Source organism: Camellia sinensis, chromosome 2 (assembly GCF_055761805.1).
Source record: "Camellia sinensis isolate YWXY chromosome 2, ASM5576180v1, whole genome shotgun sequence".
Classification (NCBI taxonomy): Eukaryota; Viridiplantae; Streptophyta; class Magnoliopsida; order Ericales; family Theaceae; genus Camellia; species Camellia sinensis.
In genome coordinates, this window is record NC_138962.1 from 148,972,423 (window position 1) to 148,996,787 (window position 24,365).

The following is a 24,365-nucleotide window of genomic DNA, read 5'->3' on the forward strand; positions in this document are numbered from 1 at the left end:
AGTTTCCAATAATTTCCCCTTTATTTTACTAATTAAAATAAATTAATTTTTAAAAGAGGTTTGATGCCATTTAAATAGCATTTTACATTTATAAAAATGCTATATTTATAAAATAATGTATAGATAATAAAATAAATTGAATTCTCTTTTTTTGTTTACAACGGTAATAAAGACATACAGGTTGCTGATTTTGAATTAAAATAAAAAAAAAAATATTACCGTTTTCAAAGAATACTCCATTGGTAAAGAAAAAGAAAAGTCATGGCATAATGTGGGCTGATTGACATCCACAATCTATCACAAATTGTGTTGTTGGATGCTTTAATTGAAAAAAAAAAAAAATTAAAAGCATCAGGGGTCTTCATGTCAAAATTGACATGAAGGGATGATATCAAAAGTCACATTAGTTTTTGACATACTGGGTAGAATTGATACTTGATGTCAAAATATGACTGTTAGAATGTCACATTAGATTTGAAGTATCGGGTAGAAGTACTTTAAAAGGCTGTTTTATAAGTTTTGATCATTGTATATTGGTAGTTGAACGTCCAATAATTTCATGAGCATTGTAGCGAGACAAATTTGTCTTAAAGAAATGGCGTCGAACACAATTCTAAATTGAAAGTATTGAATTTTTACATTATGTCTATAAGTATTTCCTTCTCTTTTTTTTTCGTTTCAATTTTCATTATTTTTCCAATACTGTTTCCAAATTCAGATTTTCACACACAGTACACATAAGATTGTCGAACAATTTATCTACAAAGCGATGCTTTAATGTTCACAGTTATATTAGATGTTTCGGGGAAGAAATCTGTGCGATATTGCTCAAGAAATTAGTTTCAAGTTGAAGTCGTTTCGTTCTTCCTATATTTCTCTAATTGGTTTGTAAGCTTCTTCTACTGTGTAATTTGGCCTTCCCCCGTCTAATGGAAAATAATTGATAACATAAATGTACATATTTTAAAGCGAAAAAATATGTTCATTCAATGCGACAACTTTGATATGGAAGTTTGTTAAAACATTATGGAGGATGAGAATAAGTAAAAAGCAATCAAATTGAATGCAAAAAAGGACACTTTCAAGTGTTACAGCATGTGTAAACTGTGTGTTTTTTGCAAGACAAAAATTGGGAATTCAGTTGTCCAGAAGCTTGATTTGGTTTGTAATGGATGAGGCTCTGTCCAAGAGTGTTGTTGCGGCTTCAAGACTAACACAATCGATGCAAGTACAAACATATCAAACATATCAAACATTATTTATTACATTATTTCCATTGATAATTTCAATTTTTACATGTTCTCAGAACATATTTTCGTTTGACAATTTAGTCTGACTTGTGCAAATTATGAAGGATGTACAAGGAAGCAGAAGATAAGAAAATACATACGGAGTAGCTTAATAAATCCAGACCAGTGGCTATAGTCACCATCTTGCTCCTCTCAAACATCTTCACAAGAAGAATCATGACAATGACATGTCCAACTTTCGTCTTTAATTCATCAAGCGAGCTGATTTTCATCCATTTAGGCCTCTCCTACAACCAGTAAGAAACATCAGCAAGTGTTTTTTTAGCATTCCATTTTGCAGCAAAAGAGACAAGAAAACAAAGAACCTTGTTGTCTAAATGAAGACTCATGTATATATGTGCACAAAAGAGTTGTTAGGTCTAAACCAATGTTCACAAATGGTGAAGCAACATATCATGCAAATAGTTGGGACTGAAAGTATATCATGTATTAAGAACTTGAATGCTGAATATTAAACTTTAGTTGCCGATCAAAAGATAAAATTAAATAAAAAATACATTTCAGTAAACAAAAAATGCGTACTGCGGCATTGGTTTGGCCAATCCAGGGAGCTTGAATTTTATGAAGTCATCAGAATTTGACAGAGGTAAGACCACAAGCAGCACAACAAAGGCAATTACCCACCACTGATCCAACCCAAGGAGCTGGTAGTGCATAAAGAAGTTCATGCAAATGGACGGAAGACCATCACCACAATGGAACCGAAAGGAATGGATAGTCAAATTGTTTAATCACTTTTCAGTGAGGCACTTTATAGTTTTTCTTTTTATTTTCTTTTTTTTCCTGATAAATAATGAGGCACTTTATAGTTAACTACAAGATGAACTTGGTTGAATTTATAGAGAGAATTCATAGTTCCCAGTGCTTTAAAATCTTCATCGAGTCTAAATAACATGCAGTGCCCATTTATGAGGTCAATAGCTTGCTAAATGGAAGAATGAGTAGAGGGATGTGGCTACTTGTATCCAGATATCCTACATAGCACAATACATCATCTCCATGTCATCATCTCCATGAACTTGAAACCCATGTGTTGGCCTGGCAAGGCATCACAGGGACCAATCAGATATCTCAACATAATCCCCTCCGGGCTTGAGTCACACGGACCACGTCTAAGTTACCCAGTGCCTTAGACTTAAGCCAGGGAGCTGAAAATCTCTAAGGCACCACCAAATTAGATCGAGGCATCCCTTGGCACGGTGTCACGGGCCGACTCCTTTAGAGGCGCAGCGGATCAATTTTTGCCCGTGTGGCGCTCAAACTCCACCAAGTTTAAGCCTGCCATAGCTCATTGACAAATCGAGTGTTGATGGTCTCACCCGTTTGAACATTAGGGTCCAATGCTTTGTCAAGCAAAACAACTTCACCAGGAAGCTCCGTCTTCACCCGGATGCCACAAGTAGGCCTGACGCCTCCAGTACACCAAGCACGGCATAAGTCGCTTCATAGCGCCAAGCATATCTCAAGCAAGGTGCTAGCCCAACTTAGGTTCATGTCATCAAGGTGCCTAGCCACACAACAATGTGCTAGCCCAACTTAGGTTCATGTCATAATGACTGGTTGGCTATTGGCATGGACTGCGACTTTGCCGTTTGCTGGCTATTAGTGGCTTACATGCCTTGGGCTACTTGGGGCCAATGTTAGGCCACGTTGGGGCACTTCCAACAGCCACTCTTGAGCACTTAAATAGCCACACCACCGCGAGCGAAACGTCACGGAGTTAGCCTTGCAAGGCAACCCGTGACACTCGGCCAAGCAAACCTCTGCTTGAGTGCATCGCCTCTTCCACCAGTGACACGCTCGGTATGCCTGACTTGGCCAAGCAATTGTCCACCCAAGTGTGTCTCTCCTGTGCTTGAGTTTCATCTCTCCCAAGTTATCTTCAGAAGGCACCCTGATGCACTTATGCCAGCCTAAGTTGGAGTAGGGACCCCCCTCCAGGTTGGAGCCACGGTCATGGGTGCATGAGAGACCACATGACTCTTGTGCGGGACCTCCAAGGTTATGTGGTTCATTGGATAGAATTGAGTTTAGTCAAGGCAGTCTTCCCTCTTGTTCAAAGGATCTAAACCTTAACCAATTTGAGAGAGAGCGACCTTCACTAGACAACGTTCTCCAATTTAAGACAAAGACATGTGTGCATTGTTACACGGTCTTGCATAGAACTCACCCCAAATGCTAGCTATTAAGACGAGGGTGCCCTCACGCTTATATGTTTAATAATGCTTTAGTACTCAGGCGATGTAAGACTTCGCTTCACATCCTCCCTCACACCCAACGTGCTCACTTGGTAGCATCTGCGGGTTCACACCCTCCCTCACGCCCAGTGTGCTCACTCGGCAGCACTTGCGATGTGCAGGCCAAGGACACACACCCTACCCATCCTTGAGTACTCCGGCTCCGATACCATGTTACACGGTCTTTGGTAGAACTCACCCCAAAAGTTAACTATTAAGGTGAGGGTGCTCTCACGCTTATATGCCTAATATTACTTTGAAAATGATTGGTAGCTTGAATTTGAGTTTGCCCGAACACCCGAATTTGTGCATGCCAGTCGACCGGCCAGATAACCGGTGAAACACTTATCTACCGCAGTTGTTAGCCTTGTCTACCGCGGCTGTCACCTTGTTGCCAGATGACCGGGCGGACGACTGACAAGCCAAAATTCGGGCGATATAGCATTGCTCATATTACTTTAGTACTCAAGCGGTGTGGGACTCCACTCATCTCCACACACCTGAAAAACACATCCACATTGCAGCCACTATGGCCTCTGAGGGTTTTGGTCCACTACCAATAAGAGATCAAAACAAATTCTGGAGTGCTCAGCTAAAATCCCAGCCTTAAAACAGTTTGATTCAATTTTCCAATTAGTTTTTGACTTTCCTTGATAAATAGATTGCAAAATGTAAATGGAAGTTAATAAACAAGAGATGATGCATACAACCGATGTTGTCTAAATAAAAAGAAATTTAACTGGATCAAACAGTTACTACCTTTAAGGAAAACATCCCAAACAAGGAAGAGCCCTCGAGAGCACGATCAACAGTTGGAGGTGAATCAGGAGGTACATTACTGATAAATAGTCCATACAAGCCCATGCCAAATATTAACATGACAGTCCCAGCAAGATATACATCTGCACTCAGAGAGAAATTCAATATCACATCAGAAAGAGCCTGATATACATGTTATCACAGCTTTGCTTCAAATAGGTTACAAGTTCAAAACTCCCATGAGATACTACTGTTGGCTGTTATGTATGACAATGTGAACTCTTTCCGAGTGTGTGTGTTCACCAAGTTCAGTTCATTTTGTGTGCTACTCTGTCTCCCGACATCAAAAAAAATTTCACGCTAGAGAAAGAGCGTAAGAGCTTGATACTTATTGTTGAGCCTACCCCCAATAGCTTAAGTTTTTGGTGCAATTTGTTGTCCGAAGAACTTTCTGTAGATTGACTGATATAAACCATTCCAGCATAGCATATCCTTCATATCATATTCTTCTATTACATAATGCAGGTGATTATGAGACCAAAAGTAGTATAACATCGAATATTTTGCAAGTCAATCTAGCCCTCAAAGGCAAATCAGTTCACCACTCACATGGCGGGGGAAAAGCGAGGGGGGAACTTGGCTATTTTAGTTGGCCTTTTAACTATTTTAGCCTAGATAAAAAAGTTGTGTTTGAGATGATAGTTGACTTTTTTTTGTAATTGATTTGATGGTTGTGAGAGAAAAAGTGAAATGATTATAGTTTGAATGTGGCATTTTGTCTTATTGGCTATTTTAACTTATTTTGTTTTTATTGGCTATTTTAGCCAAAACTCAACTTCCCAAAACACTGCCTGCCAGGCTATGCTTCATACTGGACATAGATGAACCTCCAAATAGAGGTCTAAAGAAACCATCAAAATGTATCTACCAAAATTCTAGACTAGAAGAAGCCAACTAATATTAATTTCATCCAAATAATTTGTTACCCTTTCCTTTTAATAAATTTTTATAATTGACCATTCCTATAAACCAATAAAGCATATTCTCAAATTAGTATAGACAAGGAAACAACAAAAACAAAACTATTCCAAAATAGAGAAATAACATGGAGAAATTAAAGTAGGACTGTAGGCCATGAAAGAAAAATTAGAAGGCATTATCTATGATAAGAAAAAAGTTATGATGGGGCAACAAACGCAACAAAGAATCTCCACTGGTAAAAAGACAGGTATACTTGTGGTTTGATGAAAAATTTCATCCTACATTGGTTAATTCTTCTCTTCTTAGAAATTACTAACAAGCAACTGATCAGAGGCTTAGTAAGTCTGCACTACAATTCAAGGTACCTCATTAAACATGTACTTAGTCAACAGGATTACGTATGCTATTGACTAGATAGAAGGTCTCTTAACAGCAATTCAGAATCTCACCAATAGCTTCAACTAATCGCAGTACCATCTGTCCAGTGTGTATTCCTTTGACACAGCTTGACCAGTAAACTTTGTACGCATCAACAATGTAAACACAACCCTACAATAGAAATAGAAGCAATAAGTTTGAAAAAATCCAAACCAGGTAAGAGATACGAGCACAAACACACAGGGAATGGGAATTGAAACTTGACACGTGATCAAGGAGACCTGGACTATTCAACTTGTGTCCAATCCAGAACACACCACTGAAAATTTGCACCTTTCTACTGATAATGTAATATACATGTCTTTACTAAATAATAGTATGCAGATAATGGTGAAGATATCATTCTGATATCCTTTGAAAGTCAGTCATAACTAACGAAGCCCAACATTTCTACTAAACAAAATTTTATATTTTCTTCTGGCTTGTTTGAAACAAATGTACATAACAAACAAAAAAGAAACAAATGTACATAACAAACAAATAATCATAGCGAAAACAATTCCACTACAGGAACATCTCTGACACTGCATTCATCTCTGCATTTTGATAATGGTTTTCCAAGTACAAGGACCAATGATGAAGATCATGGAAAGAAGAAAAAGAGCAAATCTGGAATTTCACATGAAGCACATTTAGGACATCAAGAATTAAAAATTTAGAATAATTTTGAGTTCTCACGTCATTATAGTGGATTTTATTAATTAAGTGTATAATGGTAATTCCAATAATTGTTGGACATGGGTTGTAGGGTCGCCCATGGGTTTTATTTTGGGTAAAGTTATTAAATGGGTTATTATATATGTCTATTATTATATCTAAAACAATCTTAATGGTCAAAAATCCAAATTTCCTATTTTGATATTGAAGTAGAATTGAAAGTCATTAAAATTTCCTAGTATGATTGAAGTACAATTGGAAGTCACAGTTGGTCTAAAATATTAGTAGTTGCTAAATATTTGTAGTTTCTAGATTTGAGTTATAGTCCTTATAGAATTAGGAGTCTCTAGCCTATAAATATGTGTAATTCAATGATCGAGGGGAAGTGTTAATATTATGAAAATTTGAGATTGTGTTTGTGTGATTGGCCTATCCCTTGTGAGGGTGAAGCACCTCTCTCTCTCTGTCTCTCCCCTCTACTTCTATCCAGCAAGATTACTGTTCACGTCACTGTTCACAGTGCTTAGAACAGCCACCCGATAGCCCCTAAACACTAGTGTTTTCATTCCCAAAACCCTACCCTTTTACAAACCCTTATACTGCTATTTTTTAAATACTGTTGCAATCACAAAATCCCACCAAATCTAGCCATATATGTCTATTGTTGCTGCTGCCAGTATACTTAAACCGGCCTCACTACTTGTAGGAAAGCAATCCCTACTTGTCCTACATCAGTTTGGTATCAGAGCTTCAAGATCCTACCTTGTTCCTTACCAATCTTTTGATGAAACTTCTTTCTTTATAACAACGTTGACAAGCATTGAATTAAATTGGAAGTTTGAAACCTTGTCAACAAATTATAGAGCTACTAACAAAGATACTACGATGTTAAAGGAGGATTTTGCAATAATTAAGGAGGATGTTGCAATAATAAAGAGTGATGTGCATACTATCAAGACAACCATACTATCAAGACAACTTTGAATGGATTGAAAACTTCCATGGAAGGATTGTTGGCTGCTGTTTTACAGAAGACTAATATCCAAGAGTAAAAGGTTGATAGTGTAGAAGATTTTGAAGAAACTATGAAAGAGCAAGATGAACATGTTGCTAATATTGAGGATATTGAGGATATTGAAGAAACAAAGGCAAAAATTAATTTGCTTACTAAAGAAAGCATGAAAGATCGTCATGATCAAGATCTAAAAGGCAAGCAAGCCAAAGAAAATGATGTGAATGCAACTGAACTTTTTACTGTTCACGAGAAAAATCATGTTCACATTAAGTTTATTATTCCTAATAAATTTGATGTGATCAATGGAGTGATGACAACATTGAATTTTGATTTTCTCATCATTCATTCAAAACAACCAATTTGAATGGTTGCAAGTGCAAGATTCCATAATCCTTATATTTCAACATTATAAAACTCAAGGTCGAGTTTTTTCAAATGCAAGGGAGAATGATGAAGATCATGGAAAGAAGAAAAAGAGCAAATCTAGAATTTCATATGAAGTCCATTTAGGGCATCAAGAATTAAAGATTTGGAATAATATTGAGTCTTCATGTCATTATAGTACGTTTTAGTAATTAAGGGTATAATGGTAATTCCAATAATTGTCAGACATTGATGTAACCCATGGGTTTTATTTTGGGTCACGTTATTAAATGGGTTATTATATATGGGTTTTATTATGTCTAAAATAATCTTAGTGGTCAAAAGTCCAAGTTTCATATTTTGATATTGAAGTAGAATTAAAAGTCATTAAAGTTTTCCATTATAATTGAGGTAGAATTGGAAGTCACGGCTGGTCTAAAATATTAGTAGTTGCTAAATATTTTTCGTTTGTAAATTTGAGTTATAATTCTTACAGAATTAGGAAAGTCTTTAACCTATAAATATATGTGTAATTCATTGATTGAGGAGAAGAGTTAATATATGAAAATTTGAGATTGTGTTCGTGTGATTGGCCTATCCCTTGTGAGGGTGAAGCACCTCTCTCTCTCTCTCTCCTCTTCTTCTATCCAGCAAGATTACTGTTCACGTCACTGTTCACAGTGCTTAGAACAGCCACCCAACAGCCGCTAAACACTCATGTTTTCATTCCCAAAATCCTACCCTTTTACAAACCCTTAAACTCCTATTTTTTAAGTACTTTTGCAGCTACAAAATCCCACCAAATTCAGCCCTATAATCTATTGTTGCTGCTGTCAGTATACTTAAACCGGGCCCACTACTTGTAGGAAAGTAATCCCAACTCGTCCTACATCAACCAACCATAAGAATTTGCATTCAGTGAATAAGCTATAAGAGATACTTTCCATGTATTCAACTGAAAACAAATTTACAAAAGACGGGAAAGAACCAAATAAAAAAGGACAAAACTGATTAGACATCTGATCTCACCTTCAACCACAAAATACAAAGGTACAATTGAAAAAATTATACAGGTTTAAGAGACATTACATTTAGAAAGCACAGCAAAGAACCAGCCAATGAACCCCCAACAGCCAAAAGTGCCAGAAAGCGGAAGTCAAATATTACCTGCTCATTAAGTGCAAAAAATACATATTTATTAGAGAAAACAACTCAAGATTACAGAAAAAATCCAGAACAGCATTACTATAATAATCAGTAATTTGAATAAATATTTATTTTATATATATACATATATCAGTGGTGGTGTATGATAAGATAACACACATTGTATGCAACCGAAAGATGCTATCTCCTAGTTTACTTATTGATGAAACTTGGCTTTCTGATCCATTGTTTTGCAAGGAGTCAAAGGGGTGAGTACATGAGCTACTTTCTGAGTTTCTGATTATCATTTCTTTGCAATTGCTTATTAAAATAATGCTTCTTCTTCTTGTATTTCAATGTTACAATGTGAAACACTTCAGAAGATCACCTGGTCAGTTTGGTGTACTTGTGAGCTCGAGCCAGGATCCGATCATGTGTATAACAGGATTCTTCAATTCCTTCTTTTCTTTTTTTTTTTTGGTTTTCCTTACTGTTACTTTAGGATCAGAGACAACTGTTTACAATATGGCCATTCTCTTTCTTGTTTACATTTTTGAAATGCCGGCTGGCATGATCTCACTTGGTAGTATGAAATAGCCAAAAGTAAAGATCATTTTTCTGATGCTTCATAATTCATATGCTATAGAATGTGGTTACTTGGGCATGACAATCTTTGCATTGAAATTACTAGTAGTAAAAATGTAGCAACAATGATGTTATATATTATAGTCAAGTTTGCAGTGATCATTGTTGTCAAATTGCGAATCAAATTGTGAATCATTTTGCTAAAATAGTGAATAGTGAATCGTAAGATTCACTTTATTTAATATAGTATATAATTATATACATATAAAAATTCAAACAGTGTTTAGAATTAAGTAAATTATCAATATGACTAAATTATATATTTATATACATACATATAAAATCAGGTATATAAATATAACTAATTAATGTCTTCAACATATCTTCATAGTTTGGTGAAAACAACGCTATTTCATGCATTATGTAAACAAAAATAAAAATAGTACTAAATCGTAGTGAATCATAGTGAATCGTAACGATTCACTCAATTTCCAATTCAACAACACGATTCAAATCGTTTTTGTTAAAACTCATATCAAATCATATAAATCGAATTGTGAATCATACAATTTAAACAACCATGTTAGCGATGCACATACTCTATCGTATTTATGTAGCTTTAACACATCTCTACTAATAACTAAGGTATGTATACATATTTTAGATTTGTTGATGGATACACTTGCATTATACTACCCATGAAGTGATGGTGCAGGACAAGTAGGAATAGGGAGCTTTGGGGCCGATTTTAAGCAGGTTTTATGGCTGAAATTGCAATAAGAGTATAGAGGAAAAGTAGGGTTTCTTTAAACATGAAAAGATAAGATTTTGGCACTGTTTAGAGATTGTGAACAGTACCCATGAACAGTATTTGGGCTGTTAAAGTCCAGAAAATAAATGAGGGCAAGACGGTAAATAAGAAGATAGTAGTTTCTAAGAATCACTCCGGGAAAGGCCTTAGGCATCACACCTAAGGTTTAATTGCATCACACAATCTGTAAAAATGCTTCAAAACTCTTAAAATATTTACTCTATTTAATTAGAAGTATTACATGACTTTATATAGAACTAAGAAACTTCCTAAACCAACTAGAATAAAAAAAGGAAACTACTAAAACCGGTGTTTTAAAAGGCACGCTTAGACGCAAGGCGCACCTGAGGCGCCTCAAACAGGTTGAGGCGAGGCGCAGTAGGAAAGGCGCATTTGAGGCGTGCGCCTTAGGCTTAGGCGCGAGGCGCACACCTTATGCGCTTCATTTAAATTTTTTCTCCATCCTTATTCTTTATGTGTATAACCATATGGAATTACAACCCTTTTAATATAAAATTTAAACACATGCTTTAAGCCCCAATTTTCATATCAAAAAAGCTCTAGGCATTAAATAAAAATTCTGAGATTGCAAGATGGATATATGACTTTAGGAATCCTTTCAATTTGGTAAATTACAATAGTTTCGGGCCAATGGTTAAAGCTATCAGGCAATTTGGTCTCGATTTAAAATTAAAACCACTAAGGTATTATATGCTGTGAGTTCCTTATCTTAAAAAAGAAATGAATCACGTTAATAAATTGATAAAGAAAAAAAAAATAGTATAGGGCAACGTAAGATTAAATGTTATTTTGAGAAAATTTTGAAACGTTGAATGTTATTTTTCATTATTTTTGGAATATTAAATGTCGTTCTTTTTTTTCTATTTTTTTTAAATTCTAAGAATATTCGTTTTATGTTAAAAACTTCGCCTATATTAATATTTTAATTGTCTTCAACAACTTGCGCCTCACCGAAGTGAGGCGCACGCGTCGCCTCACTCTTAAGCTCCAGAAGACCTTAGCGCCTCAATGAGCATATTGCTTTTTAAAACACTGACTAAAACTACTTTCACTTCCAAAACCAATTTAAGAACAAATAAGAAATATTTTTTTAAAAAAAAACTAATTAAATAACTTGACCCACAAGACGACCCATGGGGCGGCCCCTACAACCCATGACAACAATAATGAAAATTACCAAAATACTCTTTGACCTAAAACTTTAGCAAAGCATAAAATAATCATAAAATAAGACTAATAACACCGGTAGCTTGAAACCATGACAATTTCCAAATATTGTCACTTCTTTAACTTTACTTTTTCTTGCTCTTCTTGTGAATTGCATCAAGTGCCTTTGACATTTTAAAACTTATGCGACTTCTCAAAATAAACCAAACCAAATCAAGCCTTAAATCCCATCAAATGGGGTCGACTTTATACGACTTCTCAAAATACACTTACAAAATCTTACATATTACCATATTGACCAAGTTTTCTTCTGGACACTAGAACTATAAACTAATAGCAGGGCCCAATACAAAAGCGATGCTCATTTTGAATTGATCTAAATTTTGGGTTATTTGCATGTTAGAGTCAGTTATCACTTGGTTAAGATCTGATTAACTGGCATTCAAAACAAACACCTTTTCATTTGACATTATTCAAACTATTGCTTTCCTCAGCTTGGATATATCTTTGCATTTTCGATTAAATGCTAGGTCAATCCCCTTGCGCCTGCCTCCGAGTGCTTTGAAAAGTGAGCAAGGAGTGCCGTATCGACGCATGGGTGTTGTGAAAAATGGAAAAAGGTTTCTACGTTTTTCTGGACGAGCGCAGATAAAGAAGTTAGTCCAAGATTATAGATTTAGGATAGCCACATGAAATATAGGAACTTTGACTGATAAGACTATGGAATTAGTAGATGTCATGATTAGGAGGAGAGCTAGTATAGCTTGTGTACAAGAAAGTAAGTGGACGGGTGAGAAAACTCGAGAAATAGAGGATACTAGTTTTAAACTATATTATAGTGGCAAGGATAGACACAGGAATTGGGTAAGAATAATAGTTGCCAAGGGTCTTGTAGAAAATGTAGTTGTGGTTATTAGAAAAGATGATAGGATTATGTTTGTTAAACTAGTTATTGGAGAAAATATAATGAACATTATTAGCGCATACGCCCCCTAAGTAGGATTAGATGATCAAACTAAGAAAGTTTTTTGGGACCAAATAGATGAGGTATTACAAGAGATACCCGTAGGAGACAACCTAGTTATAGGTGGTGATTTCAATGGCCATGTAGGAATAGATAAACTAGGTTATGAGAGGGTGCATGGTGGGTATGATTTTGGTGATAGAAATGAGACTAGAGAGAGTATTTTAGATTTTGCGTTGGCTTCTGATCTAGCGGTGGCCAGTGCAAGAAGAGAGGAACATTTGATAACCTTCAAGATTTGGTCAATTAGGAGCCAAATAGATTACTTAAGAAAAGGGAACCGTCTAAAATGCAATGGTTGTAAAGTGATTCCTGGAAAAAGCCTGACGTCTCAACATAAGATTTTGGTACTACATTTATGCTCTAAAGGGCAATACCAAGCTCGGAAAGATAGTGGGCATCATAGGACTAGATGGTGGGACCTAAAAGGGGATAAACTAGACACATTTAAGAATAAAATGGATAAAGAAGGTACTTGGGACTTGAAAGATAATGCTAACACTATGTGGATCTCGATAGCCAATTGTATGAGGAGAATCTCAAGGGAAGTTCTTGGAGAGCCGAAAGGAAATGGACCCAACTTTAGGAAAACTTGGTGGTGGATAGAGGAGGTCCAAGTAGTAAAAAAAAAAAACTTTAAAAAGTGACAGAATGATAGAACTAAGAAAAACCTTAAGCGCTATAGATAGGCCAATAAAGAGGTCAAAAAAGTAGTGAGAGAGACTAAGTTGAAAACCTATGATGACCTATACACTAGACTAGATAGTAAGGAGGGAGAGAAGAGGATATACAAACTTGCTAAAATAAGAGAGAGGAAAACAAGAAATTTTAATTAGGTTAAAGTGTATCAAGGGTGAGGACTCTAAGATGTTGGTGAAGGATGAAGAGATTAAGGAGAGGTGGAAGAATTATTTTGAGAAGTTGTTAAATGAGAAACATGGAGGTTGGTCAAAAGGGGAGGAAGTAGGCAGTAATAAGGAAAACCAGGACTATAGGTTCTATCATCGGATTAGGTACTTTGAAGTGGAGTTTGCACTCAAGAAGATGAAATCAAATAAGGCTTTAGGACCCGATGATATACCAATTGAAGCGTGGAAATGTTAGAGTAAGAAAGGGTTGTTTGATTGACTAGGTTATTTAGCAAGATTTTGTTGACTAGGAAGATGTCAGAAGAGTAGAGGAAGAGTATTTTAATACTAATATATAAGAATAAAGGAGATGTCCAAAATAGAGGAATCAAGTTAATGTGTCACACAATGAAAGTGTAGGAAAAAGTGATGGAACATTGATTGCAAGATATAACAGAGGTGTCAGCTAATCAATTTGGGTTTATGCCTAATAGGTCAACAATGGAAGCGACTATCTTTTGAGGAAAGTAATCTATCTTTTGAGGAAAATAATAGAAAAGTATAGAGAAGAGAAAAAGAGACATTCGTATGGGTTTTATCAATGTTGAGAAAGCATATGATAGAGTGCCTCGAAATATAATCTGATGGGTATTAGAGAAAAAATGGGTGACAAAGGATTACATTGATGTGATTAGGGATATGTATGAAGGTGTAGTGACTACTGTTAGATCGCCTACTAGAGAGACGAGTGAATTTTCAATTACTGTAGGGTTACACCAAGGATCAACCTTAAGTCTTTATCTTTTCGCTTTAGTTATGGATGAGTTGACATGCAATATTCAGGATAATGTGCCATAGTGTATACTTTTTGCAGATGATATCAGGTTAGTAGATGAGACTAGAGAAGGAGTTAACATTAAGTTGGAGATTTGGAGAAAAGTACTTGAATATAAAGGATTTAAGATAAGCAGAACTAAGACAGAGTATATGAAGTGTAATTTTAGTAACAGTCACAATAGAAGCAGAGAAGAAATGAAAATTGAGAACCAAACACTACATAAGAATGAAGATTTTCGTTATTTAGGATCGATAATCACAACGACTGAGAAGATTAGAGCAGATGTGGTCCATAGAATTAAGGCGGGGTGGCTTAAGTGGAAGAATGCGTCTGGAGTACTATGCGATAAACGAGTACCCATTAGACTAAAAGAGAAGTTCTATAGGACGGCTATTAGACCGACGATGTTGTATGGGACAGAATGTTAGGCAACTAAGAAACAACATGTATATAAAATGAGTGTTGTTGAGACAAGCATGCTAAGTAGATATGTGGCAAAACTAGAAAAGACAGAGTTAGGAATAACTATATTCGAGAATGGGTAGGAATAGTACCGATAGAAGATAAGTTGAGAGAGAATAGATTGAGATGGTTTGGTCATATACAACGTAAATCAACAAAGGTAGAAGTAAAAAGATGCGATATAGTGACTGTAGATAGTAGTGTTAGAGGAAGGGGTAGACCTAGATTGATGCGGACTAGTGTAGTGAATAGAGATATGAATCTCCTTAATTTGACTAACGAAATGACCTTGGATAGAGTCGAGTTGAAAAGAAGGATTCATGCAGCCGACTCCATTTGATGAGACTTAAGGTTTGGTTTGGTTTGGTTCCAAACGAAGCCTAAGTTTCTCCTTGCTTAGGTCGGAGGGAGAAAGAGTATGGAGGTCTGGTTATAGCTGACAGAAAGTGAGAGAAAATGCTTTGATTAGATTGACAAACTTTATTACAGATTGTAAATGTTTCTGTTAATTCTATTATTTTTGGAGTTATAGCTCCCCCAAATAATGTCTTCCCTGTGACTCAATCTGGATTTCATCTTGGAAAATTGAGTGGGAGAGTGCCACCTAAGCGTGTTAGCTACAAGTTGGAATAGATTTCTTATTTCCTACTCTCTTTTTTCTTTTTCTTTTTCCTTTTGTGAAGGACGGTAACTAGCACTATCATAACCTTCTTTCCTTCATGACCTCATAACCACACCCTCAAGTCTCACTTTGGAAATAACATCTTGTTGACTTTCAACCAATATGATTCTACCTTTGGAACTTTGTTGAATCCCCTTCTTTAGTCCTAGCTTTCTACACACTACTAGCTTCTTCTTTGCTGTTAGAATCTTAGACTACCATGTCTTAATGGAAATGAATTCTAGAATCAAAAAATAGATATTATTTTCGTCAACTCAACTTAATGCTACAAACCTTAAACCAAACTATTTGGAATTTATTAGATGGATTTGTCTTCACCAATCTGTAGAGTCATATTCTCAGTTCCACATTCTTTGTCATCTTCCTGTTGTCCTTTTGTCAACTTCAACTTGGATCAAATTACTCTCTGTGCTTGTGCATTAGCCTGTCTGCAAGGCATATGGCCAAACCATCTCCAATGAGTATTTCTCATCCCAATTTCAATTGATGCCATTGACACCACTTCCAACATCTTTTAATTATTGTATCTTCTCTTGAATTGCTTCTCTTTAGTCTCAACATCCTCATTTCAGTTATCCTCATTTCCTGAACATGTTAATTCTTACTTTCCCAACATTCTATAGAATAAGCATTATCTGTTCTTATACATGTTTTGTGGAGCATTCCCTTGGCAGGAATAGTATAATCACTCAGCTTTCCATAAGCACTTTCATTTACATGACATTCATTCTACACCAACCAACACCCTCGATTTGTCCAAAATATGCCTTTTTGGTTTGATAGTTCAATAAATAGTTTAAATTTAATTTAAATAAGCCAAAATCTGGGCCCTATTCTAATAATGCAAATTCGGGCCTCACTAGCACAATGTTTGTTTATAAAGTCTATATAAAGAAGAATATGTTTAATTGTAAAGAGACTTTATTTAAGGGGACTTATGCATCAAGTTTAGTAATCACATGATGTATCAGATGAAGCTTGCTCCCTACAAGGTATGTTGTAGATTGGGACAGCTGGTGGAGGTTTATCGATGAATGCAGTTTTGCTTTCCGATATACCCACCAGGGGAAAAAAAAAAAGGATGAATGTAGTTTGGAGTTCTTATGGTGTTGGGTTGTGGAATGGCAATAAGAAAGGATGGGTGGTGTTCTTGAAGTACATCTACTTCTGAGTAAGAAATGACAAGCAAATAAGCTTTTATCTGGTGTGTGCATGCAGCTACCAAGCTGTTCCCAGATCCATATGGTATTCATGTTAATAAAGATGCATCTATAGTAGATTACATAACCTACAGTAAGTGCATTGGCATGGTATTTGTGGTCCTCGGGAGCTAGAGTTGGTGCTTGCCCGGTTGTACTGTTCTTTGGCATTCCTTTATATAGTGATAGGGAGGATAAATCGAAATAGAAGATTTAGATGCATGGGAAATTTGGACTGATGTTTCATAATGTTTTTTGTATCAATGATTTGTCAGATTGTCCTCAGGCATAGGCATGCCAAAGTTTTTCAAAGGTGTCTTTCTCGGCATGGACAGAGCACCGTTATATGCAAGCTTAACAGTTCACAATTTGATGAGGGGAAATGTTCTTCCTAATTCATTAATGTGCAAGCATGGTGCAAAAGAAACTGTGAAGCACTATTTGTTGCATTTTAGAATGGCTAGAGAGTTCTAGAGTTTTTGTTTCCCTTGTAGGAGTTCAACAGTTACGATTGCCCTGTTAGCATGATGGTTTTGGTGAATTTCTCCGCTTCCACTTTGTTGAAAGAAGGGCTTATATTTTTGCAGTGAACTTCAGTGAGATTAAGGACCAAGGAGATAAAAAGTTTTTATTCCACACTTAACTCCATTTGCCCAAGATACCTTTCATACTAGTCACATGATATTTTCACAAGTAGACCCTTTAATTAGATAGATGGAGAAATGTCTAGAATGAGTTGATAACACCACTTAATTAGGTTTGCTTTCCTACCCACCTTAAAGTTTTACATTGTGGGCTTGTGGCAAGAAGTGGAGGAAAAGAGTAAAACTTCACTCCATTATTACATACTCAAGTCAACTACTGCATAAGAGGAGTGCATACATATTACATCATCTGAACAACATTCATTAACTCTTCACAAGATCACTCTTCAACTACGAGATTAAATATATTCATAGACTACCCTATCAACACAAGCCTAGGACTTGCTAGAACTAAAATATAGTTTTCATAAATCCAAATTTAAGTGCTGCGGAAGTGGGAGGTGAGTTTGCATGGCAGTGATATTGGGTGTTTGGAGGATTGGAATACACTATCTTTCAAAGGTGCAGAGATTCTTGCACGTAAGTTGAGCTGTTGATGCTAAGTAAGTACCCAATTCCTATAGTCTTATTGAAGTCTATCTTTTTTGTCAGATGATGACAGGGTTTCCTCATTTTGGCACATCTTAGGTGCTCTCTAATGGTCAATGGAAGGTATTCTTCTTTCCAAATACATCATTACATGATAGGGTTCTTACAATACTATTGTGAAACATTTTAAAGAAATTCCATACCAAATTTTTAAATCTGGTTCCAATTTTTGTGTGAACTTATTCTATCGCATCTGAACAAAGATCAATGAATGCACACAAAGAACATCAAGAGCTTACATAAGCACTATGAAGATCCTTGACCAGATTTTTTATTTTATTTTTTTGTCAATTTTCCTACAAAAATGAGAAAAATGAAATCTTAACAGTTGGCTATTATGTCAAGCATCTAAGCTCCAACTCCTAGCAACCCAACTCAGCAATTTCAAGTCCAGAGTGAGTAACCAAGCTTCTTTTAAAAAAAATTGATTTGAAAAGTTACTGCAAATAAATTGCTCAAATTCATGAATAAGTTGCCTTCCTCTACAGTTTGGGGCATTTCTCTAAATAAGCTAAAATAGTAAATCAATTCCCAAACTAAGCCTAGTTTTCAAAGAATTCTCAAAATAAACTAACTCGCAGTTCACAATCGCGATTTCAACATATTCCGCTTGTTTCGCGTGGAAGTTGGGAAATCTTAAATTCGTGGTTACGAAAAGCGATTTTGATTAAGAAATCGCGTTTTGTAACCGCGATTTTAATTAATTTTTTTTTTCTTTTGAACTCGCTGCTACAAATCACGATTTCATCCAAAAAAAATTTTGTTCTGAACTCGCTGTTTGTAACCACGCTTTTAGGAAAAAAAAATTTTGTGAACTCGTGATTTGTAACCACGAGTTTAGAACACTCACACTCTACACATCACTCACACTCAATATATATATATATATATATTTTTTTTAATATATATTTATAATTTAATATATATATATATATATAAATTTTATTTCATAAAATTGAAACTAATATAAAATAATTATTTTTTTATTTTAATTCTTAATTTTTTTTTAATTTTACTGTTCAGGGATAAAATTTATTTTTTTTTTTAATTTTTGGGTTTAAGGTTTAATTCTTAAAATTTATTTATTTTTATTTTAGGGTTTAGGATTTATAAAAAAAATAAATTTTAAGAATTAAATTCTAAATTCTAAACCCTAAATTCTAAACTCTAAAATAAAAATAAATAAATTTTAAGAATTAAACCCTAAACCGTAAAATAAAAAATAAATAAATTTTATCCCTATACACTAAGGTAGCGTTGGTAACATTTACGTTTTTGGTTTATGTTTACAAAAATTTTATAAACTGGTTTCTGTTTATTTTTAGAAAAACATAAATTACAAACGTGTTTGGTTTGAACATGTTTAAAAAAAATTTAAAACATAAACTAAAAATATGTTTGTTCAAATCTAAAATATTTATATTTATACTTATTATTTATGACAGTGGGATCACACATATTATAATTGAAAAAAATTAATTAAAAAAATAATTATACTTATTGAAAAATAATTAAAAAAAAATTAAAAAAATAATTAAAAAAATTTATATGTGTGATCCCACTGTCATAAATTATATGTGTGATCCCACTGTCATAAATTTTTTTAATTATTTTTTTTTAATTTTTTAAAATTTTTTAATTAATTTTTTAATTAATTATACTTTTTTAAGGTTTAATTTTTTTTTCAATTAGAATTTAGGGTTTAGAATTTAGAATTTAATTCTTAAAATTTATTTTTTTTATAAATCCTAAACCGTAAAATAAAAATAAATAAATTTTAAGAATTAAACCTCAAACCCAAAAATAAAAAAAATAAATTTTATGCCTAAACAGTAAAATTAAAAAAAAATTAAGAATTAAAATAAAAAAATAATTATTTTATATTAGTTTCAATTTTATGAAATAAAATTTATATATATATATATATATAAAATTATAAATATATATTAATATATATATATATATTGAGTGTGAGTGATGTGTAAAGTGTGAGTGTTCTAAACTCGTGGTTACAAACCACGAGTTCACAAAAAAAAAATTTCTTAAAAGCCTGGTTACAAACAGCGAGTTCAGAACAAAATTTGTTTTTGGATGAAATCGTGATTTGTAACAGCGAGTTCAAAAAAAAAAAATTTAATTAAAATCGCGGTTACAAAATACGATTTCTTAATCAAAATCGCTTTTCGTAACCACAAATTTAAGATTTCCAAACTTCCACGCGAAATAGGCGGAATATGTTGAAATCGCGATTGTGACCCGCGAGTTAGCTTATTTTGGAAATCCTTTGAAAACTAGGCTTAGTTTGGAAATTGATTTACTATTTTAGCTTATTTAAGGAAATACCCCCTACAGTTTGCCCTACCAATGCCCTAAATCTAGAGTTCCAAACTTTCTCAGATTATAAAATTTTCATGTAAACAATAGAAGATCTATTTCACAACCCCACAAGGCAAAAAAAAAATATATATATGTATATATACAATTGAGTAGAGTAATAGAACTTACTCTTTCAATGGAGGACTCAGTGGAGCGAACAAAGCGAACAACTGGGTTGCTACTGGGGCTGGCTAGGGCGTAGTTGAGGCCCTTGTCAGGGACTTTAGAGGATTGAGAAAAGGGCTTTGATGAAGGATTGGAGGATACAATGGTTTCAGGTGAGGACGATGATGATGATTCAGGGGATGCTGCTGATGAGCTCTGAGAAGCAAGCGGAGGGAATGACAAGTAGCGTCTGTGAGTTCTTCTTGGAGGGTGAAGGGTAGATATGGAGAGAGAGGGAGGGATAGACGAGATTGAAGCACACAGAGCCATGGTCGATCGATTCAGGAGATTGTGTGTGTGTGTGTGTGAGAGAGTGAGAGAGAGAGTGCAAAGGGAGTTGTGTTCTGACCATTGAAAAGGTTCATGTCTTGTGTGGGACCCGCCATTCTTGATGAGTTTATGGCGGATGGCACTGCAGTTCATGCCGCGGTATATTTTTGGGGAAATACTGCCGAGTGGGAAAAAATTTAAAAAAGAAAGAAAGAAAAAAAAAGGGTAGATTATCAACAAATCTTTTTTGACAGAGGTCTAACTTATTTAATTTCACAATCTTCTGTTTATATTTATAAGTCTTGTAGCATTTTTTTCTACTTTCGTTTTTTTTTTTTTTTTTTTTTTTTTTTTTTTTTTTGTGTCTCTTTCTCTTTTTTATTTCTGTCAATTGGCAATCGACCACCAGCAATTACATCTCTTTTTATTTTTATTTTTTTTATAATATATAGTCATTAGCAATCGACAATCATTATCAATTGGAGTTCACCAACAATCACCGATTATCAATTCCTTACTTCATTCTCACTAATGATGAAGGAGATGAAATTTTTGACAAAGAAGATGAGTAGATCTATATCAAATTCAGTTAGATCTAAACCAAAAATAATTGTCAAAGTACAATCATATCTCTACATCTGTCTCTCTACTTCGATCTCTCAATTTTTCTACTTTTTCTTTGCTATACACTTCTCTTTTTTTATTTTAATGGAGAAAATTTTCAAATTTTAAACAAGTTGTTTTTGAATTTTAGTTACAAGCGGTGAAAATTGTTAAATTTTATAGTTTCAATATTTTGGGTGTTAAAAATGAATTTTGGTTTAAAACTGTAAAATTTTGTAATTTCATAACATTCATTACAACTGTAAAATTTTACAATTTTATAACATGTTTTTCAGTTTGACTAATAAAGATAAATGCTTAATAGATTTTTTCTTTAAAACTATAACATTTTACAGTTTTAAAACTTACTTTTTAGTTTGATCAATATTGAAGATTTTTTGCTTAAACCCTACTAAAATTAAAAAATAACATATATTTTGTTTCCATTGTTGTTTGTTGTTGTTATATTTTTTTTCTTTTCAGTTTATCAATATTTAACATATTTTGCTATATTTTTTCGCTTTAATTTTTCCATTTTATTTCTTTTTTTGGCAACATTCTGGGCATCTAGTGAGTTTTTGACGATATTCTTAACATCCAGCAAATATTCTGGACATTCCAACAACTTCTAGTGACATTCAGAATACTCCAGTAATACTTCAATGATACTTTGACGACTTCCTAATGATGTTGAACATTCCGGTAAATCTTCGGTGACTGTCTGACGGAAATCCAACGGTGATACGATGTAGCATCGTCTATAATTTTTTTTAAAAAAAAATTGGTAATGATTAAAAATATGTAAGATTAATTGGTGCAAGTGTTTTATTTTGTGATTAGATGAATTTTAAATTTTGTGTATGAGATTTACCGATAAATTTCCTAAAAATCTTACATTTTATTAATAGAGATGGCAAATGGACAGATTTAAATGAATAACTGGTCAAAAGAGAATTAGCCCAAAATCATCCATTTAAGTAACAGATTATATATGGGCGGGTCACCTTTATTTATTTATTTATTTATTTAAAGGCATGCATTTCCTTATTTATTTATTTATTTTGTTGGTTTTGTTTGAAACACAACTATCTACTATAAATAAATGATTATTATTTTTTAGAATAAGTTTCAATGATTTTGCTTCAAAACACATCAACCATCTACTGTAATATATATATATATATATATATATTTTAACATGTCTTTCATTGTTTTTGTTTTGAACACTTTTTTTTTTTTATATATTTATTTATTTATTTTTTGAGCATCAACAAAAAACATAGATATGTATTAGCAAAGAGTACGTACAGATTTAGCAAGTTTATGTGTAGGTTCCACAACAGATCTACGTCCTTCACATATACAAACAAACTGAAAATAAACAGTATAGTTCCTAATTTCGCCAAAAAATCACCGCAGCAGACCAATCTGGAGATTGTAAGCCTTGGAGGATGTTGACCAAAATTAGGCAATCTATAAAAATAAAAAATGTCATTGCTTTGCCTATTGCAAAGCTGCTAAGAAAGCCCGAGCTTCAACAGCCAACGGAAACGAAAGGTAAACTTAGCGAGCTTCACTATCCACCTTATCTTGATTCTCATCACAACACACCAAAACATATCCTACTACTTTGCCATTGTGCCTACCAGGAACCATCTACAACAAACGTCCACACCTCAAACGAACTATCATCAGTTAGCGAATTAAACAAGAAACAAGAAGTTAGTTCATTATCCATCATTTTCACCAGTTGTGCACAAATAGATTTCTCATAAGCTCATGGTTACAGAGAAAAGAAGAAAATGAAAACAAATTGAGTTTTAAATCCTATGTATTTTGCTTTAAGAAGCCAGAGCAAACAAAAATCTCTAGTAAGCCAAAACAATAACACATGATTCTAACACCCAAGCTCGAACATGTAGCTAGACAAATTTAGAAAATTAGCCCTCAAAAGCACAGCACCCCAAACATGCATTTTTTCTTTAATGGCTCAATATTTATTTCATTTACTTTCCTACATTGTAACTGTAACCAAAAAATAAAGAAGACTACCACAATTCAACCAAAAATAATAAAAGCTCATACAAACACCAAACAACACAGTGGCCTACTTCAACAACTAGAAAGTCTACAAAATCACAAACAATTCAAATATCGCTAAATGAGTATAAATTATTAAAGTGATAGTAAAAGTACGCAAGAGAGGTGAAAGAAGAAAGCTATGAACTCATACATGTCAACTTAGTGAAAGCACTCATTTAGCAATGAGAAGAAACATGTGAGCTGGTTCCAAGTCCAACAACTATGTTTTCAATAGTGCTTCCTCTTCTTCTAGATCTTCCGAAACTAATACAACAATCACAAAAAAGTAAAAACAAATGACATGTGTTAAACAATTAAGTAAATCTGATTTCATTTACTTACCTCCACAACTGTATAGCTAATCTTGAGTGCATAATATTGCCTCTACATTCTTGGGCATGATTTTTTTTTTTTTTTTTTGGAACACCATTCTTGGGCATGATTGAGGAGCGATATTTGTCAATAATTCAGTCCCCAATGCTAAAAGCAGACTCTAAAGCAACAGTTGTAATTGGAATGCTGAAGATAAAGAGAGTTCTGGATATCAGGCCCAATTTGTCCTGCAATAATCCAAGATTTCCAAATCACAATTTTGCTTCCTATCAAGTCTAGGCTCTTCCATGCATAAGTCCACTTGTGACTTGATTCTATTCAACCCATAATTTTGCCTCTCAAATAAGAGCAAGGATTCTCTAGAGTTTTTTTTTTTTTTTTAAGTTTCCTAGAGTGGTGCATTGTGTGGTTGAAATTTAATGACAAGTCACATCAATTTTTTAGCATTAAATCTCAACCACACAATACACAACTTTAGGAAACTTTAGGAAAAAAATACTCTAGAGGATCCTTAGTGCTCAAATAAATCAAATTCCTACATAAAATTTAAATTTAGAATATCTGAATTATAAATATATATAGAAAATATTATAAGTGTATAAAATTAAGAGTAAACTACCAATAGGTCTCAATAATTGGACTTAATTCCCATCAAGTCCTATTGAAAATAAGTTCTAGTAAAACCATTGCTAAAAAAAAAAATTTGTGACAATTTTTTGCATGTCGCTAAAAATTTACAATTAGTGATTTTTTTTTGTCACGATTTTATAAATTGTCACTAAAACTTACAATTTAGTGAC

The 24,365-nt window shown here is 34.0% G+C and overlaps 1 protein-coding gene across 2 annotated transcripts; it reads right to left on the reverse strand.

The window, feature by feature from the left end:
- Window positions 1-961: 961 nt before the first annotated feature.
- Window positions 962-20,688, reverse strand: LOC114292496 (uncharacterized). 2 transcript variants are annotated; one of them, XM_082915790.1, is made up of 6 exons: window positions 20,242-20,642; window positions 8,850-8,927; window positions 5,737-5,836; window positions 4,307-4,449; window positions 1,833-1,954; window positions 1,247-1,537 (listed from the first exon to the last, which is right to left on the reverse strand). In XM_082915790.1, the coding sequence occupies exons 1-6, from the start codon at window positions 20,545-20,547 to the stop codon at window positions 1,519-1,521; spliced, it is 768 nt and encodes a 255-aa protein (XP_082771916.1). In that variant the 5' UTR covers window positions 20,548-20,642; the 3' UTR covers window positions 1,247-1,518. The 2 variants fall into 2 exon arrangements, with proteins under 2 accessions (XP_028092281.1, XP_082771916.1); XM_028236480.2 differs by lacking the exon at window positions 1,833-1,954 and having other exon boundaries at window positions 962-1,537; window positions 20,242-20,688.
- Window positions 20,689-24,365: the final 3,677 nt, after the last annotated feature.

Excerpts from the sequence above, each read along its gene's own strand:
- LOC114292496 (XM_028236480.2), bottom strand. The coding sequence starts at position 20,547 with ATGGCTCTGTGTGCTTCAATCTCGTCTATCCCTCCCTCTCTCTCCATA. Across the intron at positions 8,928-20,241 it reads CTGAGTCCTCCATTGAAAGA|GTAATATTTGACTTCCGCTT; the intron begins GTAAGTTCTATT and ends CTTAATGAGCAG. Across the intron at positions 5,837-8,849 it reads CTTTGCTGTGCTTTCTAAAT|GGTTGTGTTTACATTGTTGA; the intron begins GTAATGTCTCTT and ends TTTCTATTGTAG.